Here is a 26,047-nt window from a genome sequence, read left to right as displayed (position 1 = left end):
CTTTTTTAAAGAAACAACAAAATCATCACTACAAACGCTCTCTCAGAACAGAGGGTGAATGAGTTACAGAGTGGCTGTGATTTCACACAACACAGACTACTGATTCCCTTTCACTATAGCCTAGGGTGTATCAATTATTCTTTCATTTCTCACTAGCTAGAAAACAAAGTTCAACAAGCCGTCAAGTCAACACTGAGGGTATATATTTGCCTCCATGGAAAAGTAAGGTGTCAGGTATTCAGTTTCTCTTTTTGAGTCATTAAAGTTAAGTAGTAGGAGGAAGACAGACCCTTGTAGTAAGAGCGCCAGCCAGTGAACACCAGCGGTGAATCCCAGCAACACTTGCTAGCCTTGGCAACCAGTTCAGCTAAGGATGTGCACACATCAACACTTTAAACTACAGGCCTTATAGAAGAGAGACAATAAAACAATCACCTTTAAGAACATAAGAACATAAAAAGTTGCTCCATCAAGCCCAGCATCCTGTATCCAACAGAGGCCAATCCAAGTCACAACTACCTGGCAATTACCCAAACACTAAGAAGATCCCATGCTCTCACTCTTCCCTCTTCAGCTGCCCTCCCCCAGTACTGTAGCAGTGCTCTCCCTCTATCCTCTCCATAGAAACATAGAAACATAAACATAGAAATGACGGCAGAAGAAGACCAAACGGCCCATCCAGTCTGCCCAGCAAGCTTCACACATTTTTTCTCTCATACTTATCTGTTTCTTTTAGCTCTTGGTTCTATTTCCCTCCTCCCCCACCATTAATGTAGAGAGCAGTGATGGAGCTGCATCCAAGTGAAATATCACCTATCCTCCAGTACTGCAGTGATGCGCTCCCTACAACTGCCCTCTCCCAGTGCTGCAGCAGTGCTCTTCCTTTTCCCTCTCCAGCAGCCCTCCCCCAGTACTGCAAGGGTGCTCTCCCTCTCCAGCTGCCCTCCTCTGGTACTGCAAGGGTGCTCTCCCTCTCCAGCTGCCCTCCTCAGTACTGCAGTGGTGCTCCTCCTCTCCAGCTGCACTCCCAGAGTAGTCCAGTGGTGCTCTCCCTCTCTCCTCTCTGGCTGCCTTCTCACAGCCCTGTAGCAGTGCTCTCCCTCTCCAACTGCCCTCCTCTGGTAATGCAGAAATGCTCTCCATACACTGCTGCTCTCCTCCAGTACTGCAGCAATGCTCTTCCTCTATGCTCTCCAGCAGCCCTCACCCAGTACTGTAGTGGTGCTCTCCCTCTCCAGCTGCCTTCCCCCAGGCCTGCAGCAGTGCTCTCCTTCTCCGGCTGCCCTCACACCCAGGAAGCCTTCACAGTCCCCCTGTCCCACAATAGTACCCAGGTGGACCTGTGAAAGTACCGGAGGAAAATCTCTGTCGGTCCCCAAAAGCATGGGCCTGACCACCAGGGGATCCAAGATGGCCACCGTTCCCACCGCTCTGCAGCGGGAAGCTGCGCGCGGGCTGAACTGCTCAGATCTGCAGCCATGGGTGCGGGCACGATTTTTCTGCATTTGGCAGGCTCTGGGAGCTCTGAAATGCAGGCCGAACACTGACCATGGTGATCCAGCCACACGAGAGCCATTCCACACGCGTGGCAGGCCGCCCACCTCACCATCGACTCGCCAGAGGAAATAAAAAAAAAAATTAATTGAGTCTCCCTGAAGAAAGGAACACCGAAAACCACACGGGAGAGAGCCTTCCTCCTCGCTGATCCTACCTGCTTCTCCCTTGTCAGGCTTTTTTTTTCTTTTTAAACAAACTTAACACAGCCTCACCATAGCTTCCTGCTCCTCACTCTGAAGAGAGCTGTCCAGATCAATTCAGCAAGTTAAGAGAAAGGAGAGGAAAAGTGAGGAAAGAGAGCCAAAAGCACAGCCACCTAAGTGACCTCGGGAAGGGGAGGTATCTGGACCACCAGATGTGCACCCCACGGTTACCCCTGAATTGGGTTAGTGTAGCTGGGTTAAAAAAAGATTTGGATAAGTTCTTGGAGGAGAAGTCCATTAACTGCTATTAATCAAGTTTACTTAGGGAATAGCCACTGCTAATAATTGCATCAGTAGCATGGGATCTTCTTAGTGTTTGGATAATTGCCAGGTTCTGGTGGCCTGGTTTGGCCACTGTTGGAAACAGGATGCTGGGCTTGATGGACCCTTGGTCTGACTCAGCATGGCAATTTCTTATGTCCTTATGTTCCCTTGGGTCTCCTATACACACACACACCCAATAGTCACTTGGATGTCCTGTACACATGCACAGAATTCTTTAGAATGTTCTGTACATATGCACATAATATGCCTTAGGGTCTCCTGTACACACACATCCAGTATTCCCTTGGATGACCTGTACACACGCACAGAATTCCTTAGGTTCTCCTATACACACACACGGTATACCCTTGGGTCTCTTGTACATGCATATAGTATTCCCTTGGACGTCCTGTACAGAAGCACAGAATTCCATACAGTCTCCTGTACACACACACACACACACTTCCAGTTTTCCCTTTGATATCCTGTAAATACACACAGAATTCCTTAGGGTCTCCTGTACACATCCAGTATTCCCTTGGATGTCCTGTACGCATGCACAGGATTCCTTAGGTTCTCCTGTACACACACATCCAGTTTTCTCTTGGATGTCCTGTACAGAAGGACATAATTCCATAGGGTCTCCTGTACACATCCAGTATTCCCTTGGATGTCCTGTACACATGAACAGAATTCTTTAGGGTGTTCTGTACACACGCACATAATATTCCTTAGGGTGTCTTGTACACACATATCCAGTATTCCCTTGGATGTCCTGTACAGATGCACATAATACTCCTTAGTGTCTCCTGTACACACGCACACTAATTTCTTGGGTATCTAGTACACATGCACGTAATCTTCCATAGGGTCTCCTGTATATAGGCACAGTATTTCCTGCGTGTTCTGCACATATACAAATATTTCCACAGCAGTGATAGAAGCAATCTGAATAGCCTGGGGGAGGGGAAAGGGTGAGTCCCCACTTCTCCCATATTCCTAACCCAATCTCATTCCATTTTATTTCCTACTCCAGATGTCTAAAGCTGCTGTACCCAAAAAAGCTGTGGCTACTCCTCCCCCAGGATGCACCATTAACATCAATGACCCTCAAGTGCAGGAAGCAGCCATCCGAATCCAGGCCTCCTACCGAGGGCACAGGTATGGAGGCACCAAAATCCACATTACTTTCCTTCATGAACCTGCTTTCAGGGCTCCTGAAGGGGGAGGAGCAGAGGAACTCTATGGTGTTAGATCATAGGCTTGCCCTCCCTCACTACTGCAGCAATGCCCTCCATCTCCATCCGCCCTCCCTCACTACTGCAGCAATGCCCTCCATCTCCATCCGCCCTCCCTCTCTCACTACTGCAGCAATGCCCTCCATCTCCATCCACCCTTCCTCACTCACTACTGCAATGCCCTCCATCTCCATCCACCCTCCCTCACTCACTACTGCAATGCCCTCCATCTCCATCCGCCCTCCCTCTCTCACTACTGCAGCAATGCCCTCCATCTCCATCCACCCTTCCTCTCTCACTACTGCAGCAATGCCCTCCATCTCCATCCACCCTTCCTCTCTCACTACTGCAGCAATGCCCTCCATCTCCATCCACCCTTCCTCTCTCACTACTGCAGCAATGCCCTCCATCTCCATCCACCCTCCCTCTCTCACTACTGCAGCAATGCCCTCCAGCTCCATCCACCCTCCCTCACTCACTACTGCAGCAATGCCCTCCATCTCCAATCCGCCCTCCCTCTCTCACTACTGCAGCAATGCCCTCCACCTCCATCCGCCCTCCCTCACTACTGCAGCAATGCCCTCCCTCCTCCATCCGCCCTCCCTCTCTCACTACTGCAGCATTGCCCTCCATCTCCAACCGCCCTCCCTCACTCACTACTGCAGCATTGCCCTCCATCTCCAACCGCCCTCCCTCTCTCACTACTGCAGCAATGCCCTCCATCTCCATCCACCCTCCCTCTCTCACTACTGCAGCAATGCCCTCCATCTCCATCCGCCCTCCCTCACTCACTACTGCAGCAATGCCCTCCATCTCCATCCACCCTCCCTCCCTCACTACTGCAGCAATGCCCTCCATCTCCATCCACCCTCCCTCTCTCACTACTGCAGCAATGCCCTCCCTCCCTCACTACTGCAGCAATGCCCTCCATCTCCATCCACCCTCCCTCTCTCACTACTGCAGCAATGCCCTCCATCTCCATCCACCCTACCTCCCTCACTACTGCAGCAATGCCCTCCATCTCCATCCACCCTCCCTCACTCACTACTGCAGCAATGCCCTCCATCTCCATCCACCCTCCCTCACTCACTACTGCAGCAATGCCCTCCATCTCCATCCACCCTCCCTCTCTCACTACTGCAGCAATGCCCTCCATCTCCATCCACCCTACCTCCCTCACTACTGCAGCAATGCCCTCCATCTCCATTCACCCTCCCTCCCTCACTACTGCAGCAATGCCCTCCAGCTCCATCCACCCTCCCTCACTCACTACTGCAGCAATGCCCTCCATCTCCATCCACCCTCCCTCACTCACTACTGCAGCAATGCCCTCCATCTCCATCCACCCTCCCTCACTCACTACTGCAGCAATGCCCTCCATCTCCATCCACCCTCCCTCACTACTGCAGCAATGCCCTCCACCTCCATCCACCCTCCCTCCCTCACTACTGCAGCAATGCCCTCCATCTCCATCCGCCCTCCCTCTCTCACTACTGCAGCAATGCCCTCCATCTCCATCCACCCTCCCTCACTACTGCAGCAATGCCCTCCATCTCCATCCGCCCTCCCTCCCTCACTACTGCAGCAATGCCCTCCATCTCCATCCACCCTCCCTCCCTCACTACTGCAGCAATGCCCTCCATCTCCATCCGCCCTCCCTCACTACTGCAGCAATGCCCTCCATCTCCATCCACCCTCCCTCCCTCACTACTGCAGCAATGCCCTCCATCTCCATCCGCCCTCCCTCTCTCACTACTGCAGCAATGCCCTCCATCTCCATCCACCCTCCCTCGCTACTGCAGCAATGCCCTCCATCTCCATCCGCCCTCCCTCCCTCACTACTGCAGCAATGCCCTCCATCTCCATCCACCCTCCCTCCCTCACTACTGCAGCAATGCCCTCCATCTCCATCCGCCCTCCCTCACTCACTACTGCAGCAATGCCCTCCATCTCCATCCACCCTCCCTCACTACTGCAGCAAGGCCCTCCATCTCCATCCGCCCTCCCTCACTACTGCAGCAATGCCCTCCATCTCCATCCGCCCTCCCTCACTCACTACTGCAGCAATGCCCTCCATCTCCATCCACCCTCCCTCCCTCACTACTGCAGCAATGCCCTCCATCTCCATCCGCCCTCCCTCTCTCACTACTGCAGCAATGCCCTCCACCTCCATCCACCCTCCCTCCCTCACTACTGCAGCAATGCCCTCCATCTCCATCCGCCCTCCCTCTCTCACTACTGCAGCAATGCCCTCCATCTCCATCCGCCCTCCCTCACTCACTACTGCAGCAATGCCCTCCATCTCCATCCACCCTCCCTCACTCACTACTGCAGCAATGCCCTCCATCTCCATCCACCCTCCCTCACTACTGCAGCAATGCCCTCCATCTCCATCCGCCCTCCCTCTCTCACTACTGCAGCAATGCCCTCCATCTCCATCCGCCCTCCCTCACTACTGCAGCAATGCCCTCCATCTCCATCCACCCTCCCTCTCTCACTACTGCAGCAATGGCCCTCCCTCCCTCACTACTGCAACAATGCCCTCCATCTCCATCCACCCTCCCTCACTACTGCAGCAATGCCCTCCATCTCCATCCGCCCTCCCTCCCTCACTACTGCAGCAATGCCCTCCATCTCCATCCACCCTCCCTCCCTCACTACTGCAGCAATGCCCTCCATCTCCATCCGCCCTCCCTCACTCACTACTGCAGCAATGCCCTCCATCTCAATCCACCCTCCCTCACTACTGCAGCAATGCCCTCCACCTCCATCCACCCTCCCTCCCTCACTACTGCAGCAATGCCCTCCATCTCCATCCGCCCTCCCTCTCTCACTACTGCAGCAATGCCCTCCATCTCCATCCACCCTCCCTCACTCACTACTGCAGCAATGCCCTCCATCTCCATCCACCCTCCCTCACTCACTACTGCAGCAATGCCCTCCATCTCCATCCACCCTCCCTCACTACTGCAGCAATGCCCTCCATCTCCATCCGCCCTCCCTCTCTCACTACTGCAGCAATGCCCTCCATCTCCATCCGCCCTCCCTCACTACTGCAGCAATGCCCTCCATCTCCATCCACCCTCCCTCACTACTGCAGCAATGCCCTCCATCTCCATCCACCCTCCCTCTCTCACTACTGCAGCAATGGCCCTCCCTCCCTCACTACTGCAACAATGCCCTCCATCTCCATCCACCCTCCCTCACTACTGCAGCAATGCCCTCCATCTCCATCCGCCCTCCCTCTCTCACTACTGCAGCAATGCCCTCCATCTCCATCCGCCCTCCCTCACTACTGCAGCAATGCCCTCCATCTCCATCCACCCTCCCTCTCTCACTACTGCAACAATGCCCTCCATCTCCATCCGCCCTCCCTCACTCACTACTGCAGCAATGCCCTCCATCTCCATCCGCCCTCCCTCCCTCACTACTGTAGCAATGCCCTCCATCTCCATCCGCCCTCCCTCACTCACTACTGCAGCAATGCCCTCCATCTCCATCCACCCTCCCTCTCTCTCTACTGCAGCAATGCCCTCCACCTCCATCCACCCTACCTCACTACTGCAGCAATGCCCTCCACCTCCATCCGCCCTCCCTCTCTCACTACTGCAGCAATGCCCTCCACCTCCATCCGCCCTCCCTCTCTCACTACTGCAGCAATGCCCTCCATCTCCATCCACCCTCCCTCTCTCACTACTGCAGCAATGCCCTCCATCTCCATCCACCCTCCCTCTCTCACTACTGCAGCAATGCCCTCCATCTCCATCCGCCCTCCCTCTCTCACTACTGCAGCAATGCCCTCCACCTCCATCCGCCCTCCCTCACTACTGCAGCAATGCCCTCCACCTCCATCCGCCCTCCCTCTCTCACTACTGCAGCATTGCCCTCCATCTCCAACCGCCCTCCCTCACTCACTACTGCAGCATTGCCCTCCATCTCCAACCGCCCTCCCTCTCTCACTACTGCAGCAATGCCCTCCATCTCCATCCACCCTCCCTCTCTCACTACTGCAGCAATGCCCTCCATCTCCATCCGCCCTCCCTCACTCACTACTGCAGCAATGCCCTCCATCTCCATCCACCCTCCCTCCCTCACTACTGCAGCAATGGCCCTCCCTCCCTCACTACTGCAGCAATGCCCTCCATCTCCATCCACCCTCCCTCTCTCACTACTGCAGCAATGCCCTCCCTCCCTCACTACTGCAGCAATGCCCTCCATCTCCATCCACCCTCCCTCTCTCACTACTGCAGCAATGCCCTCCATCTCCATCCACCCTACCTCCCTCACTACTGCAGCAATGCCCTCCATCTCCATCCACCCTCCCTCACTCACTACTGCAGCAATGCCCTCCATCTCCATCCACCCTCCCTCACTCACTACTGCAGCAATGCCCTCCATCTCCATCCACCCTCCCTCTCTCACTACTGCAGCAATGCCCTCCATCTCCATCCACCCTACCTCCCTCACTACTGCAGCAATGCCCTCCATCTCCATTCACCCTCCCTCCCTCACTACTGCAGCAATGCCCTCCAGCTCCATCCACCCTCCCTCACTCACTACTGCAGCAATGCCCTCCATCTCCATCCACCCTCCCTCACTCACTACTGCAGCAATGCCCTCCATCTCCATCCTCCCTCCCTCACTACTGCAGCAATGCCCTCCATCTCCATCCACCCTCCCTCACTACTGCAGCAATGCCCTCCACCTCCATCCACCCTCCCTCCCTCACTACTGCAGCAATGCCCTCCATCTCCATCCGCCCTCCCTCTCTCACTACTGCAGCAATGCCCTCCATCTCCATCCACCCTCCCTCACTACTGCAGCAATGCCCTCCATCTCCATCCGCCCTCCCTCCCTCACTACTGCAGCAATGCCCTCCATCTCCATCCACCCTCCCTCCCTCACTACTGCAGCAATGCCCTCCATCTCCATCCGCCCTCCCTCACTACTGCAGCAATGCCCTCCATCTCCATCCACCCTCCCTCCCTCACTACTGCAGCAATGCCCTCCATCTCCATCTGCCCTCCCTCTCTCACTACTGCAGCAATGCCCTCCATCTCCATCCACCCTCCCTCACTACTGCAGCAATGCCCTCCATCTCCATCCGCCCTCCCTCCCTCACTACTGCAGCAATGCCCTCCATCTCCATCCACCCTCCCTCCCTCACTACTGCAGCAATGCCCTCCATCTCCATCCGCCCTCCCTCACTCACTACTGCAGCAATGCCCTCCATCTCCATCCACCCTCCCTCACTACTGCAGCAAGGCCCTCCATCTCCATCCGCCCTCCCTCACTACTGCAGCAATGCCCTCCATCTCCATCCGCCCTCCCTCACTCACTACTGCAGCAATGCCCTCCATCTCCATCCACCCTCCCTCCCTCACTACTGCAGCAATGCCCTCCATCTCCATCCGCCCTCCCTCCCTCACTACTGCAGCAATGCCCTCCACCTCCATCCACCCTCCCTCCCTCACTACTGCAGCAATGCCCTCCATCTCCATCCGCCCTCCCTCTCTCACTACTGCAGCAATGCCCTCCATCTCCATCCACCCTCCCTCACTCACTACTGCAGCAATGCCCTCCATCTCCATCCACCCTCCCTCACTCACTACTGCAGCAATGCCCTCCATCTCCATCCACCCTCCCTCACTACTGCAGCAATGCCCTCCATCTCCATCCGCCCTCCCTCTCTCACTACTGCAGCAATGCCCTCCATCTCAATCCACCCTCCCTCACTACTGCAGCAATGCCCTCCACCTCCATCCACCCTCCCTCCCTCACTACTGCAGCAATGCCCTCCATCTCCATCCGCCCTCCCTCTCTCACTACTGCAGCAATGCCCTCCATCTCCATCCACCCTCCCTCACTCACTACTGCAGCAATGCCCTCCATCTCCATCCACCCTCCCTCACTCACTACTGCAGCAATGCCCTCCATCTCCATCCACCCTCCCTCACTACTGCAGCAATGCCCTCCATCTCCATCCGCCCTCCCTCTCTCACTACTGCAGCAATGCCCTCCATCTCCATCCGCCCTCCCTCACTACTGCAGCAATGCCCTCCATCTCCATCCACCCTCCCTCTCTCACTACTGCAGCAATGGCCCTCCCTCCCTCACTACTGCAACAATGCCCTCCATCTCCATCCACCCTCCCTCACTACTGCAGCAATGCCCTCCATCTCCATCCGCCCTCCCTCCCTCACTACTGCAGCAATGCCCTCCATCTCCATCCACCCTCCCTCCCTCACTACTGCAGCAATGCCCTCCATCTCCATCCGCCCTCCCTCACTCACTACTGCAGCAATGTCCTCCATCTCCATCCACCCTCCCTCACTACTGCAGCAAGGCCCTCCATCTCCATCCGCCCTCCCTCACTACTGCAGCAATGCCCTCCATCTCCATCCGCCCTCCCTCACTCACTACTGCAGCAATGCCCTCCATCTCCATCCACCCTCCCTCCCTCACTACTGCAGCAATGCCCTCCATCTCCATCCGCCCTCCCTCTCTCACTACTGCAGCAATGCCCTCCATCTCCATCCACCCTCCCTCACTACTGCAGCAATGCCCTCCACCTCCATCCACCCTCCCTCCCTCACTACTGCAGCAATGCCCTCCATCTCCATCCGCCCTCCCTCTCTCACTACTGCAGCAATGCCCTCCATCTCCATCCACCCTCCCTCACTCACTACTGCAGCAATGCCCTCCATCTCCATCCACCCTCCCTCACTCACTACTGCAGCAATGCCCTCCATCTCCATCCACCCTCCCTCACTACTGCAGCAATGCCCTCCATCTCCATCCGCCCTCCCTCTCTCACTACTGCAGCAATGCCCTCCATCTCCATCCGCCCTCCCTCACTACTGCAGCAATGCCCTCCATCTCCATCCACCCTCCCTCTCTCACTACTGCAGCAATGGCCCTCCCTCCCTCACTACTGCAACAATGCCCTCCATCTCCATCCACCCTCCCTCACTACTGCAGCAAGGCCCTCCATCTCCATCCGCCCTCCCTCACTACTGCAGCAATGCCCTCCATCTCCATCCGCCCTCCCTCACTCACTACTGCAGCAATGCCCTCCATCTCCATCCACCCTCCCTCCCTCACTACTGCAGCAATGCCCTCCATCTCCATCCGCCCTCCCTCTCTCACTACTGCAGCAATGCCCTCCATCTCCATCCACCCTCCCTCACTACTGCAGCAATGCCCTCCACCTCCATCCACCCTCCCTCCCTCACTACTGCAGCAATGCCCTCCATCTCCATCCGCCCTCCCTCTCTCACTACTGCAGCAATGCCCTCCATCTCCATCCACCCTCCCTCACTCACTACTGCAGCAATGCCCTCCATCTCCATCCACCCTCCCTCACTCACTACTGCAGCAATGCCCTCCATCTCCATCCACCCTCCCTCACTACTGCAGCAATGCCCTCCATCTCCATCCGCCCTCCCTCTCTCACTACTGCAGCAATGCCCTCCATCTCCATCCGCCCTCCCTCACTACTGCAGCAATGCCCTCCATCTCCATCCACCCTCCCTCTCTCACTACTGCAGCAATGGCCCTCCCTCCCTCACTACTGCAACAATGCCCTCCATCTCCATCCACCCTCCCTCACTACTGCAGCAATGCCCTCCATCTCCATCCGCCCTCCCTCTCTCACTACTGCAGCAATGCCCTCCATCTCCATCCGCCCTCCCTCACTACTGCAGCAATGCCCTCCATCTCCATCCGCCCTCCCTCACTCACTACTGCAGCAATGCCCTCCATCTCCATCCGCCCTCCCTCCCTCACTACTGTAGCAATGCCCTCCATCTCCATCCGCCCTCCCTCACTCACTACTGCAGCAATGCCCTCCATCTCCATCCACCCTCCCTCTCTCTCTACTGCAGCAATGCCCTCCACCTCCATCCACCCTACCTCACTACTGCAGCAATGCCCTCCACCTCCATCCGCCCTCCCTCTCTCACTACTGCAGCAATGCCCTCCACCTCCATCCGCCCTCCCTCTCTCACTACTGCAGCAATGCCCTCCATCTCCATCCACCCTCCCTCTCTCACTACTGCAGCAATGCCCTCCATCTCCATCCACCCTCCCTCTCTCACTACTGCAGCAATGCCCTCCATCTCCATCCACCCTCCCTCTCTCACTACTGCAGCAATGCCCTCCATCTCCATCCACCCTCCCTCCCTCACTACTGCAGCAATGCCCTCCATCTCCATCCACCCTCCCTCTCTCACTACTGCAGCAATGCCCTCCATCTCCATCCGCCCTCCCTCTCTCACTACTGCAGCAATGCCCTCCATCTCCATCCGCCCTCCCTCTCTCACTACTGCAGCAATGCCCTCCATCTCCATCCGCCCTCCCTCACTACTGCAGCAATGCCCTCCATCTCCATCCACCCTCCCTCTCTCACTACTGCAGCAATGCCCTCCATCTCCATCCACCCTCCCTCACTACTGCAGCAATGCCCTCCATCTCCATCCACCCTCCCTCCCTCACTACTGCAGCAATGCCCTCCATCTCCATCCACCCTCCCTCACTACTGCAGCAATGCCCTCCATCTCCATCCACCCTCCCTCTCTCACTACTGCAGGAATGCCCTCCATCTCCATCCACCCTCCCTCTCTCACTACTGCAGCAATGCCCTCCATCTCCATCCACCCTCCCTCACTACTGCAGCAATGCCCTCCATCTCCATCCACCCTCCCTCTCTCACTACTGCAGCAATGCCCTCCATCTCCATCCACCCTCCCTCACTACTGCAGCAATGCCCTCCATCTCCATCCACCCTCCCTCTCTCACTACTGCAACAATGCCCTCCATCTCCATCCGCCCTCCCTCTCTCACTACTGCAACAATGCCCTCCATCTCCATCCACCCACCCTCCCTCACTACTGCAGCAATGCCCTCCATCTCCATCCGCCCTCCCTCACTCACTACTGCAGCAATGCCCTCCATCTCCATCCACCCTCCCTCACTACTGCAACAATGCCCTCCATCTCCATCCACCCTCCCTCCCTCACTACTGCATCAATGCCCTCCATCTCCATCCACCCTCCCTCCCTCACTACTTCAGCAATGCCCTCCATCTCCATCCACCCTCCCTCACTCACTACTGCAGCAATGCCCTCCATCTCTAGCTGCCCTCCCCTGGTCCTGTTGCAGTGCTATTTCCAGGTGTCCCCCCCCCCCCTGTCTCAGTCTCGGGTAGTGCAGCTTGAAGTCTGGGCTAACACGTGCTGAGGGCCTGGGTTAGCGGCAGTGCCCTGTAGTGCTTAGGGCCTCAGAAGTGCCTGCACTACTCTTCTCTCCTCTCTGCGCCCGCAGGTCCCGGAAAGAGCTGAAGGAGAAGGGACCCCCCAGGATCCTGCAGGGGCTGAAGGACGTGGAGCTCATCGAGGGCAGTGCTGCCAAGCTCGAGTGCCGCATCAGCGCCTTTCCGGACCCCTTCATCCGCTGGTGTAAAGATGGCAAGGAGCTGAAGGATGGTCCCAAATACCGCTACCTCTTTGAGGATCCCGACGTGGTGGCGCTGGTGGTGAGGGACGGAGGGCCGTCGGATCTGGGGAAATACACCATCTCCGTGAAGAACACCTTCGGCGAGTGCTTCGACTCCGCCAGAATCATTGTGGAAGGTGAAAACCCAATCTTTACCCTTACCAAGAGAAGGAAGTGCACAGTAAGACGTAGCCAAGCACCCTGAAGTCACTCAGTCTGCCCATCTCACTCTCATGCATCTCAGCCCCCCCATTAAGGTCCCTTCCTGTCTCTCCCATGCTTGCTTCAATTCTGCCTCGCCTCTGGGCTCCTGGAAGTCTGTTTCAGGTGCCAACGTCCTGTAGTGAAAAAGGGTTTTCTCCCACTCCCTTCGGGATCCTTCTTCTTAGGCTTTGCGTTGCATGTGAAATGTCGCCTGCTGGCACTTTCCTGCAGTCTGCTGGAGGTCTGAATCTATCTGCCAGGACGCTGCCTCCAGGCGGCTTCCCTCCTACGCCAGGGGAGGCAGAGGGAGCTCTCAGCCTCTCAGATGAACATAAGAACAGAAGAGATTGCCATACTGGGTCAGACCAAGGGTCCATCAAGCCCAGCATCCTGTACATAAGAACATAAGAAAATGCCATACTGGGTCAGACCAAGGGTCCATCAAGCCCAGCATCCTGTTTTCAACAGTGGCCAATCCAGGCCACAAGAACCTGGCAAGTACCCAAAAACTAAGTCTATTCCATGTAACCATTGCTAATGGCAGTGGCTATTCTCTAAGTGAACTTAATAGCAGGTAATGGACTTCTCCTCCAAGAACTTATCCAATCCTTTTTTTAAACACAGCTATACTAACTGCACTAACCACATCCTCTGGCAACAAATTCCAGAGTTTAATTGTGCGTTGAGTAAAAAAGAACTTTCTCCGATTAGTTTTAAATGTGCCCCATGCTAACTTCATGGAGTGCCCCCTAGTCTTTCTATTATCCGAAAGATGGACTGCTAGTGCCCTTCTGAACACTCACACTCACTCAGGAAAGGGTGAGAGGAAGGCTGGTAGAACGTCCAAAATAAAGAGATAAAATCAGCCATAAATCCGGGTCCCATTCAATCAGGCCTAGGATTTCTTCTGCTGAAAAGCAAAGCTCCCTCCCCTTACCCTTGCCCTGCTCCTGGAGGGGTTTCTGTCTTATCAGTGCTGCAGCCTCCCCTGGGGGTGCTCCTCTCTCCCACCTTTGCAGGGATCCCACGCACTCCCTATGCGCAGGAAGAGGCTCTGTTTGGTACAGAATGAGCTAAGGAGGAGGAGATGTGAATCTGCAAACAAATCGCACAAGGCATTACCAGCATCAGGGTTTGTTTTCAGAGCTGCAGAGTTAAAGGAGGGGAGAAATGAAGGAGAAGCAGCAGATTTCACTGCTCTAGACAAACGGTGATTAATCCCTGCTCACAGTCACTTCCGTCTCCGCACGCCTGAAATACAATAAGAGGTTGCAGAGATATTCACGTTAATATGGGACTGAAAGAGCCAGAAACCATTTTATAGGGGTTTCATTATTTTGGTAGCCAGGTTTGTTCTTATGTTTCTTTCAACCCGGTTTTTCCGAAGATATTTCCCTTCAAAACATTTCCCCAAATCAAAAATCTCCCACTTAACAGATGAAGCCTGCCGATAAGGTTATTGCAAAAACTGAAACAATAAGTTATCAGTCCACGAGAACCCGAAGTTCAGGGGCTTAGAAATAAGTCCCAATGAACTTGGGAAAAATTGTCCAGGCCACTGCTTAAAAATGTAATCAAGTTTAACTTGGTCTCCTCTGTGCAGGAGCTTGTGATGGCTTTGCGGGATCTTCACTGATCTCAGTGGTCTCCCTCACTAGGAAAGCAGCACATAAAACAGAACAGAACAGCAAAGATGATGTTAAAATGCTCTTCAGGAGCCATAGTGAACTTTAACAGCAATGTCTGAGATAGATTAATGTACAAATACGAGGGCTTCTGCGCAGTACTAGACCCATCCTCCTGCACTGGAAGCCTCGTCTGGAGTCGTGGACAGCAGAGGAATTGTCTCCCAATAGGGGGTGGACAGGTTAAAAGGTGAGGTGAAAGAGGTTATTTTAGCCAAAAATACGTCCTTCAAAAATTGGAAGAAGGATCCAACAGAAGAAAATAGGATAAAGCATAAGCATTGTCAAAGTAGGTATAAAACATTCATAAGACAGGCAAAGAGAGAATTTGAAATGAAGTTGGCCATAGAGGTAAAAACTCATAATAAAAACTTTTTAAAATCTATCCGAAGCAAGAAACCTGTGAGGGAGTGGGTTGGACTCTTAGATGGAGGAGGCAGACGGGAAAACGAAAACAAAAATGAAAAAGAAAGAAGGAAGCAACGCCCAACGCACGCGGTGAGTCTGCCGCGCCCCCGACAGGCTCCCGGCCTATCAGAGGGCGCCATCGTGGGCTTTAAATCGTACGGACCTCCCAGCGGCGTCGCGTGCCCGAAGGAGCGTGACCTAAGGGGCCTGCCCCTTAGTGCGCCCCTTTGTGAGGATTGAAAATAATGTCCTTCCTTCGCTTCTCAGCCTTGCCACAGCAGTATTATACGCTTATCAAAACCAACACACTTGCAATCCTTCCGCCTCGGCCTACTGCTGTCCCGCTCTCATCTATCCATATCCAGCTCTCATCCATCCACGTCCAGCTCTCATCCAGCTCTCATCCATCCACGTCCAGCTCTCGTCCAGCCCTCATCCATCCACGTCCAGATCTCATCCAGCTCCCATCCAGCTCTCATCCATCCACGTCCAGCTCTCATCCAGCCCTCATCCATCCACGTCCTGCTCTCAACCAACCACTAAGGGCTTCACCCCAATCAGCCAACATTTTTCTGCTGAGACAAGCATCATTCAGACATCATTAATTCATCCTCTTCTTCAATATCCTCTTGGGGCTCCAATCATGCTCATGTTCCCTATCCCCACCATAAAAAACCTATACCATAACCGTATAAAACGCTCTGATCCTACAGTCCCCCAACTTCAGCGTCTGATACCAATTATGACATCCCCACTCACTCAACTCCTTGGGCTTTCCTTTTTCACACTAACACTCTTCAACGCCCAATCAATTTAGAAAAAAACACATTTAATCAACGACTATCTCCTGGACTCACAACCGGATATATGTGCAATCACTGAAACCTGGTTGAAATCCACAGACCTAGCTCTTATTAATCAACTACCACTCCACCTCTATGATATCTATTCAATACCTAGACCTAAAAAAAGAGGGGGGGGGGGGGACTCTGCTTAGCTGCAAAAATTTGCTGAGACTATCCCTACAAATCACTATTCATACCTCACGTCTGGAATTTGCCCTCTTTAGTTCTAAACATCTCCAAATTTGTTTACTCTACGCTCTGCCTGGCCTCCTAGACTCGGATCCATCTCCACTCATCGAGCTCATTGCCAAACACATCAAAAATGATACCCCAGCAGTCATCCTGGGAGACTTTAACCTGCACATTGATGTGACCCCTCTATCTTCCAACTGCGAAATACTATTATCTTCCTTCAAGGCTATGGGCTTCTCACAAATCATTAATAGTCCCACTCACAAAGCAGGGCACACACTGAACGTTATATTCATAAACTCTGGCCTCATACCTTCTTCCCCCCCTCTTTGCTCCCCTATCCCATGGTCAGACCATCTAATGATCACAACGGATCTCTGTATCAAAGACAACCCTTTGTCAACAACCACTAAAACCACAATCCACTATAGGAACTCTTGCTCTATGGAAGACCTTACCTCTCACCTCTCATCGGAACTCACCAACCTTGACCTTTCAGACGCAGAAACAGCCATCTCTACATGGCACAGCATCACAAACAAGGTGGCAGAAAAACTTTGCCCCTTAAAAACTAAAGAGCTCGACCCATCCTGTAAAAACAAAAAACCATGGTTCACTCAAGAACTAAAAAACATCAAACTAGAACTGAGAAAAAAAAGAACACGCATGGCGAAAGAGACCATCCAACGATACACTAAATGAGTACAAAACCCTCATGCACAGTTATAGAAATAACATCCTTCGCACAAAGAGAGATTTTTATGCCCACAAAATTCACAATTTTTCCTTTGATGCCAAAGCACTGTTCTCATATGTCTCAGAGCTCACAAAACCCACCTCCCCAGTTATCCCTGACGATCAAGCTCAATCCAGATGCACTGAACTTGCACAATTCTTCGAAAACAAAATCCTGAAGTTAATAGCACTTCTGGCTCTGCATAATATAGAACCTCCTTCTCTCCTCTCTCCCCCCTCCAGCCAGAAAGCAAACCTAGAATCCTTCGAACCCACTTCCACACTCGAAATTGAATCTATTCTCAAAAAGATGAAACCCTCCAATCATCAGATAGATGCCATTCCATCCAAATTACTACTCGCCATCCCAAACATCATTGCGAAGCCCTTAGCAGAGATCATCAACCGTTCGTTAACCCAAGGAGAAGTACCAGACACGCTAAAAATAGCCACCCTCAAACCTCTCCTCAAAAAACCCAACCTGAACCCAGCAGACCGGGCCAATTTTCACCCCATCGCTAACCTACCGTTTATCGCCAAACTTATGGAGAGAATAGTTAATAAACCATTGTCAGAATTCCTAGAAGACCACAAGATTCTCACAACAACCCAATTCGGATTCCGCAGATCCCTCAGTACGGAATCCCTCTTAATCTCACTGACAGACAGAGTCCTCTCCGGACTGGAGAAAAAGACCCCCTACCTCCTGGCACTTCTAGATATATCTGCAGCATTTGACACCGTTAAGCACTCGATCCTCATCACCCGGCTCTCAGACATTGGCATCTCTGGATCAGCCCTCGAATGATTCAAATCATTCCTTACCAACAGGACATACAAGGTTAGAATAAGCAACAAGGATTCTCACCCGGTCAAGTCCACTCTCGGAGTCCCTCAAGGATCCTCCCTCTCCCCAACCCTGTTTAACATCTACCTTCTCCCCCTTTGTCATCTGCTCTCAAGCCTAAGGATCACTCACTTTATATATGCCGATGACGTCCAGATACTGCTGCCAATCACTGAATCTTTATCCAACACCATCAACTTCTGGAACAATTGTCTGCAGTCCATAAACTCCCTCCTCTCTAGCCTCAACTTAGTTCTCAATACTTCAAAAACGGAACTTATGCTGATCAATTTGGATGACAACTTTCAGGCTGCCAACAATCTAATCACACCGTTTTGGATCCCCTCCACACACGTCAGAGACCTTGGCGTCACCATCAACAATAGGCTGAATCTCAAACAATTTGTCAAAAATACAACGAAAGAATGCTTTCACAAACTACACGTACTGAAAAAGCTGAAACCTCTCCTCCATTTTCAGGACTTTAGAACAGTCCTCCAAACAATTCTATTCTCAAAAATCGATTATTGCAACTCTCTGCTAATTGGCCTACCAGCTATCACAACCAAACCACTACAAATGTTGCAGAACTCGGCTGCCAGGATTCTAACTAACTCTAGGAGAGGTGAACACATCACACCGATTCTAAAAAACCTTCACTGGCTCCCTATTAAACATAGAATCATTTTCAAAGTACTAACCATAACCCACAAGACCATTCATTCCCAAACTTCGCTAGATCTAAGCGACCCACTTCGTCCCCACGCATCACTAAGACCTATCAGAACCAGCTACTTAGGCATGTTATATGCACCTCCAGCCAAGTCACTACTAAAGAAAAGAGCATTCTCGACTGCCAGCCCTGCTCTTTGGACCTTCGTCTAGAAACCTGTAGTCGAACGTTCAGAAAGAAGCTAAAAACTTGGCTTTTTACAAAAGCCTTCACTTAAAGGTCTCTTCCTAGGGATTGATTCACTCATTTTCATACCCCATCATGCTAGAAGTCTGACGCCGTAGCCCTTAATTCTCCTGTTTAGCTCTACTTTACTTCAATCTGCACCCATGCTTATTAAGTTGGTTGTAATTCCGACTTTGTTGATTGTTATTTATTTATTTGTTATTTGTAATGATTTTAAATTTTAAATTCTAAGTCGTCCTCAGCTTTATCTATAAGCTCTCTGCGTTATCTATAAGTTCTCACGAAGTTAGACCTGTTATTTGTACCCTCTTGTTCGATATAATGTTCAATGTAATTTCCAACTTTGGTTCTATGTAAACCGACGTGATATGTACCAGTACATGAACATCGGTATATAAAAGCTCTTAAATAAATAAAAATAAATAGATGCTAGCTGATCCTCTCCTCTCAGTGCTCCCATTGGATTGTGGATTACGGAGCTCTTCCCTTGCCAGCTCTAAAATTTTCCAGCTAATAGCCGGATATATATCAGATTTTCCGCTATCTTAGCAGGATAACTCAACTCCTCCCTGGAACTCCCCTGAAATGCCCTTTTATAGACAGAAAAGTAATTATCTGGCTATAACTCAGCTGAATAAGTGGCTGAATACGCCACATTTGTCATTTAGATGGATAACTTTTGAGTTATCTGTCTAAATGGCTTTTGACTATCAACCTCCTAGTAACTACATTACCTCTGATAATGGTGATCACGTCACTAGAAACGCCGCCTATTGTTGACAACAAAGTATTTTCTTATAGTTAATTAAAACTTGTTTATTATTAGTTCAAAAAGGCCTGGGATAAACACAGAGGATGGAAATGCAGAAATGGGTAACCTGTGCTAACTTCATGTGTGACACTCAAGATGAATAAGCAGAACACCCCGTACTATACGGTGTTGAGTACTATGAAATTATTATTCTCTTACTTCTCAACAGGTATCAGATACTTTTTTGTGCTAAAGCTGTATAATCTATTGCCTCCTGACTGCAGTGGGCTTCAGGCAATCTCAGACAGGAAGCACTAAAAGTTCAATCATTTCCCAGGCAAAATCATCTTGAGTGAAAATAATCTAAGGTCCCATAGGTTAATAGGGGATAAAAACCACCATTTAAAGTGCACTGAAACTTGATAGACTTGTGCTTCCATGCAAATCTGCCTGATCAAAATCACCCAACATGATGATTAGGCTAGCGTCTTCATCTGCGGTCAATTCCTTAATACAATTGCTAGAGGCTCTGCCATTTTTTTAATCTAGCAATGCACTTAGGGAAGAGAAACCCAAATTATAGCTACAAAATGCAAGGTTCCACATTAGGAGTCACCACTCAGGAAAAGGATCTAGGGGTCATCGTTGATAATACATTGAAATCTTCTGCTCAGTGTGCAGCAGCAGCAGCCAAGAAAGCAAACAGAATGCACGGGATTATTAGGAAAGGAATGGAGAATAAAACAGAAAATGTCATAATCCGCTGTATCGCTCCATGGTGCGACCTCATCCTGAGTATTGTGTGCAGTTCTGGTCACCGCATCTCAAGAAAGATAGAGCAGAATTAGAAAAGGTACAGAGAAGGGCGACCAAAATGATAAAGGGGATGGAACAATTCCCCTATGAGGAAAGACTAAAGAGGTTAGGACTCTTCAGCTTGGAGAAGACATGGCTGAGGGGAGATATGACAGAGATCTATAAAATAATGAGTGGAATGGAAAGTTAATCAGTTGTTTATTCTTTCAAAAGGTACAAAGACCAGGGGGACACACAATGAAGTTACATTTAATGCTAATAAGAGAAAAGATTTTTTTACTCAATGCATAATGAAACTCTGGAATTTATTGCCAGAGGATATGGTGAAAGTGCTTAGTGTAATTGCATTTAAAAAAAGGTTTGGACAAGTTCCTTGAGGAGAAATCTATAAACCATTTTTAAGGTGGAATTGCAGGAATCCATTGCTTATCCCTGGGATAGGCAGCATGAAATCTATCTACCCTTGGGATCCTGCCAAACAGGATACTGGGCTTGATCGACCTTCGATTTGACCCAGTATGGCAATCTTATGTAGTTAATAACCTATGGACTCCACCTTAACCAGAGTGGAACCAGGCTGCTGGCACTAACCTATAAAAAGGAGATACATCAGTTTTTAAACTAGAACAAAGGGGAAAGCCGACAGTCGCTCAGCAGCGCATGGTTCTGAAGCATTAGAGTTAGGGCATCCCAACATTGAGGTTCCAATAATAAGAAAAGTAGTCCAAGTGCCTGTAACTAAAAACTCACCTGAGCTAAAAAAATCCAATTTATCCATCAGCTGAAAAGTAGAATGTAAATACAAACAAAAAACTCACTTTGAAATGTTTGTATGCTAATGCCAGAAGTCTAAGAAGTAAGATGGGAGAATTAGAATGTATAGCAGTGAATGATGACATAGACTTAATTGGCATCTCAGAGACATGGTGGAAAGAGGATAACCAATGGGACAGTGCTATACCGGGGTACAAATTATATCGCAATGACAGAGAGGAGCACTCGGGAGGAGGTGTGGCGCTTTATGTCCGGGATGGCATAGAGTCCAACAGGATAAACATCCTGCATGAGACTAAATACAAAATTGAATCTTTATGGGTAGAAATCCCTTGTGTGTCGGGGAAGTCTATAGTGATAGGGGTATACTACCGTCCACCTGGTCAAGATGGTGAGACGGACAGTGAAATGCTAAGAGAAATTAGGGAAGCTAACCAAATTGGTAGTGCAGTAATAATGGGAGACTTCAATTACCCAAATATTGACTGGGTAAATGTATCATCGGGACACGCTAGAGAGATAACGTTCCTGGATGGAATAAATGATAGCTTTATGGAGCAATTGTTTCAGGAACCGACGAGAGAGGGAGCAATTTTAGATCTAATTCTCAGTGGAGCACAGGACTTGGTGAGAGAGGTAACGGTGGTGCGGCCGCTTGGCAATAGTGATCATAATATGATCAAATTTGATTTAATGACTGGAAAAGGAACAGTGTGCAAATCCACAGCTCTCGTGCTAAACTTTCAAAAGGGAAACTTTGATAAAATGAGAAAAATTGTTAGAAAAAAACTGAAAGGAGCAGCTACAAAAGTAAAAAATGTCCAAGAGGCGTGGTCATTGTTAAAAAATATCATTCTAGAAGCACAGTCTAGATGTATTCCACACATTATGAAAGGTGGAAAGAAGGCAAAATGATTACCAGCATGGTTAAAAGGGGAGGTGAAAGAAGCTATTTTAGCAAAAAAAAAAAAAAATCCTTAAAAAATTGGAAGGAGGATCCATCTGAAGAAAATAGGATAAAGCATAAACATTGGCAAGTTAAATGTAAAACATTGATATGACAGACGAAGAGAGAATTTGAAAAGAAGTTGGCTGTAGAGGCAAAAACTCACAGTAAAAACCTTTTTAAATATATCCGAAGCAGAAAGCCTGTGAGGGAGTCAGTTGGACTGTTAGATGTTCACGGGGTTAAAGGGGCACTTAGAGAAGATAAGGCCATCATGGAAAGATCGATTTCTTTGCTTCAGGGTTTACTGAAGAGGATGTTGGGGAGATACCCGTTCCGGAGAAGGTTTTCATGAGCAATGATTCAGGTGGACTGAACCAAATCACGGCGAACCTAGAAGATGTGGTAGACCTGATTGACAAACTGAAGAGTAGTAAATCACCTGGACCGGATGGTATACACCCCAGGGTTATGAAATAACTAAAAATGAGATTTCAGACCTATTAGAAAAAATTTGTAACCTATCATTAAAATCATCCTTTGTATCTGAAGACTGGAAGATAGCAAATGTAATCCCAATATTTAAAAAGGGCTCCAGGAGTGATCCGGGAAACTATAGACCAGCGAGCTTGACTTCAGTTTTGGGAAAAATTGTGGAAACTGTTATAAAGAATAAAATCACAAAACATTTAGATAGACATGATTTAATGGGACACAGCCAGCATGGATTTACTCAAGGGAAGTCTTGCCTCACAAATCTACATTATTTTTAAGGGGTTAATAAACATGTGGACAAAAGTGAACTGCTAGATGTGGTGTATTTGGATTTTCAGAAGACACGCAACAAAGTCCTGCATGAGAGGCTTCTAAGAAAACTAAAAATTCATGGGATAGGAGGTGATCTCTTTTTGTGGATTGTAAATTGGTTAAAAGATAGGAAACAGAGAGTAGGAATAAATGGTCAGTTTTCACAGTGGAAAAAGGTAAACAGTGGAGTGCCTCAGGGATCTGTACTTGGACAGGTGCTTTTTAATGTATTTATAAATGATATGGAAAAGGGTATGATGAGTGAGGTGATCAGATTTGCAGATGACACAAAATTATTCAGAGTAGTTAAATCACAAGCAGACTGTGATACATTACAGGAGGACCTTGCGAGACTGGAAGATTGGGCATCCAAATGGCAGATGAAATTTAATGTGGACAAGTGCAAGGTGTTGCATATAGGGAAAAATAACCCTTCCTATAGTTACATGATGTTAGGTTCCATATTAGGAGCTACCACCCAGGAAAAAGATCTAGGCATCATAGTGGATAACACATTGAAATCGTCGGTTCAGTGTGCTGCGGCAGTCAAAAAAGCAAACAATGTTAGGAATTATTAGGAAGGGAATGGTTAATAGAACGGAAAATGTCATAATGCCTCTGTATCGCTCCATGGTGAGACCGCACCTTGAATACTGTGTACAATTCTGGTACAGAGAAGGGCAACCAAAATGATAAAGGGGATGGAACAGCTTCCCTATGAGGAAAGACTGAAGAGGTTATGGCTGTTCAGCTTGGAGAAGAGATGGCTGAGGGGGGATATGACAGAAGTCTACGAAATCATGAAAGGACTTGAACAAGTTAATGTAAATTGGTTATTTACTCTCTCAGATAATAGAAGGAACAAGGGGCACTCCATGAAGTTAGCAAGTGGCTCATTTAACAAAAATCAAAGAAATTCTTTTTCACTCAGTGCATAGTTAAGCTGTGGAATTCATTGCCAGAGGATGTGATTAGGGCAGTTAGTGTAATTGGATTTAAAAAAGGTTTGGATAAATCCCTAGAGGATAAATCCATAAACTGCTATTAATTAATAAGCAATAGTAGTTTGTGATCTATCTAATGTTTGGGTACTTGCCAGGTAGTTGTGACTTGGATTGGCCACTGTTGGAAACAGGATGCTGGGCTCGATGGACCCTTGGTCTGACCCAGTATGGTATAGCTTATATTCTTATGAGACCTTACAATATTTTTACTTTTTGCTAAAATAAGATAATTTTTACTGGGAAATGATTGAACTTTTAGTGCTTCCTGTCTGAGATTGCCTGACGCCCACTGCAGTCAGGAGGCAATAGATTCTACAGCTTTAGCACAAATAAGTGTCTGATACCTGTCGAGAAGGAAGGGAATAACAATTATTTGAAAAGTAACTGTGTAGTCTGTGAAACATTTCTGTAGGGGGGTAACGTGAGTGGATAATTTGCTGGGCAGGCTGGATGGTTCTTTGTCTGCTCTCGCTTCGTGTACATGCATGCACGCTTCTGCTACACGTCACTCTGTGACAGATCCCATCTCAGGCCGCCGGAGCCTTGAACGATCCTCTCGAGGAGTGAACCGTGGCAGCAGGACCGCATCCCCTCAGTGAAGCAGCGCTGCAGTATGCAGAGGGGATGAGGTCCCTGCAGCTCTGGATCCTTCAGCAGCTGCACAGCACAGAGCCAAACTCGGGAATCTGGCTCCTCTCTTGGTTTCATTCCCGCTCTCTGCTGCCTCTTTTTCCTGACTCTCTTCCTCTTTCCATTTCCTTTGCCTGTGCCTTTTGCTCTCCTCTCTCTTACTTTCTCATTCCCGCTCTCCCTCCTTCTCTCTCTCAGTGCCTGCGAAGATTGAGAAAGGGCCTGCGAACATGAAGGTGAAGCCGGGGGCCACGGTGACACTGAGAGCTCGCATCAGTGGCGATCCAGCACCGGACGTGGGCTGGACAAAGGACGGAGAGGACATCGAAGAGGACGAGAGGTAAGCAGAGATTTAATGGGGGTGGGGGGCAGCACAGAGGCACAGCGGGTCCCCAGACTGATGGGTTTATTATCGTTAAAGCACCTCCTGGGCATCGTTCTGAAGAGAGTTTTCCAACACCACCTCCTGTTTCTCACAACCTTTTACTCACTAATGCTTATTTATTCAGCACGCGACACCTCTTGTTAATCTTGTCAGGATAGTGGCTCCAGATGGGTTAACCCTGCTCTCTGGCACTCTCTCACCTGAAGAAGGGGCTTAAGGCTGCATATTTTAGGGTCAAGAACGTTGCACCATTCCAGAAATCAGTAACCCAGGGGGCAGAAAGCTGCACTGGTGGTGATTCTCCTCTCTGCAAAGGCTGCACTCGCGCTGTCGTCTGGGGGAGAGAGATACAGAAATCCATTTCTGCTTTCTATCCTCCAAAGGACGTCCATTCTGATAGGCACAAAAATCCGATTCTGCTCTCTGCTACAGTCAGAAGGGACTGAGTGTCCCTGTGAAATAAGGAAGCTTGGAGGTCTGGAGTGCACTGTGAACAGTGCCTCCGCCTTATTACACCTGCAATCTGACCTGCTCGCCTGTTTCTTCATTTTCAGAGTTTTCTATAACATCGAAAGTGACACCACCACTTTAACCATCAAGAAAGCCATGGCGGCTGACTCGGGGAAATACGAGGTCTTTGTGGAAAACAGCCTGGGGATGGATCAGTCCTTTGCCAGAGTTGATGTGGCCTGACCTGCCTACCCAGGAATCACAGAAAAGCCATACTGCATGATGTTAAATAAATAATAATAAACCATGAAAGCACATCCTCCTCCCCATTGCCGTGATTTACTGGTTATAAAACATGTAGTGTGCATTCCTTGTCTGCACATTTGTGGAATCGCGGAGAAAATCCCATGCACACGGTGATGCAGAGTACAGCGAGGCTGCCATAAGTGAATGTTTGCAGGAGGCAGCATCTGAAAGGCCTTCGGCGACCCGGTCCCTCTAGAAGGATCCACAGGATTCAGCAGATGCACATCCTTAGTCAAAGTCACACATTTTCTGCACCATTATCAGTTCTTGTGTTTAATAAAATCTTTTGTTGTCGTTCCTAAACTCACGCTTATAGTCCCACTCTTTTCTCCCGTCTCTTTCTTTCCATAAAGGCTGAATCTCCTGGACCCAGCAGTTTCCTTCTGCTCCTCTGAGCTCCGTACATAAGGGCTAAAGATTGATGCTCCCTCAAGGACCCTGAGTCTGACTCTTAAGTGCCAGAGCTGTGCAATGGGAGGACTCCCTGCTGAGCTATTCCGCTAGCTCACGGGCAGTCCAGGATGGAGCCAACTATTGGCTAACATACCTCTATAACTTTAGGACCACAAGAGAGATGTCTTAAAGT

General features: G+C 50.0%; 1 protein-coding gene across 1 annotated transcript in view; it reads left to right on the top strand.

Moving 5' to 3' along the window:
- SPEGNB (SPEG neighbor) overlaps window positions 1–25,761 on the top strand; it is a 28,814-nt gene extending 3,053 nt beyond the window's left edge. The window contains exons 2-5 of the mRNA XM_029605010.1: window positions 3,061–3,185; window positions 12,587–12,894; window positions 24,519–24,660; window positions 25,260–25,761. Coding sequence (XP_029460870.1) covers window positions 3,061–3,185; window positions 12,587–12,894; window positions 24,519–24,660; window positions 25,260–25,398 — 714 coding nt within the window. The 3' untranslated portion in view covers window positions 25,399–25,761. The remainder of the gene's footprint in view (window positions 1–3,060; window positions 3,186–12,586; window positions 12,895–24,518; window positions 24,661–25,259) is intronic.
- Window positions 25,762–26,047: the final 286 nt, after the last annotated feature.

Source organism: Rhinatrema bivittatum, chromosome 6 (assembly GCF_901001135.1).
Source record: "Rhinatrema bivittatum chromosome 6, aRhiBiv1.1, whole genome shotgun sequence".
NCBI classification, from domain to species: Eukaryota; Metazoa; Chordata; class Amphibia; order Gymnophiona; family Rhinatrematidae; genus Rhinatrema; species Rhinatrema bivittatum.
Note: the sequence above shows the minus strand (reverse complement) of the source record. Positions and strands in the feature narration are given on the sequence as shown.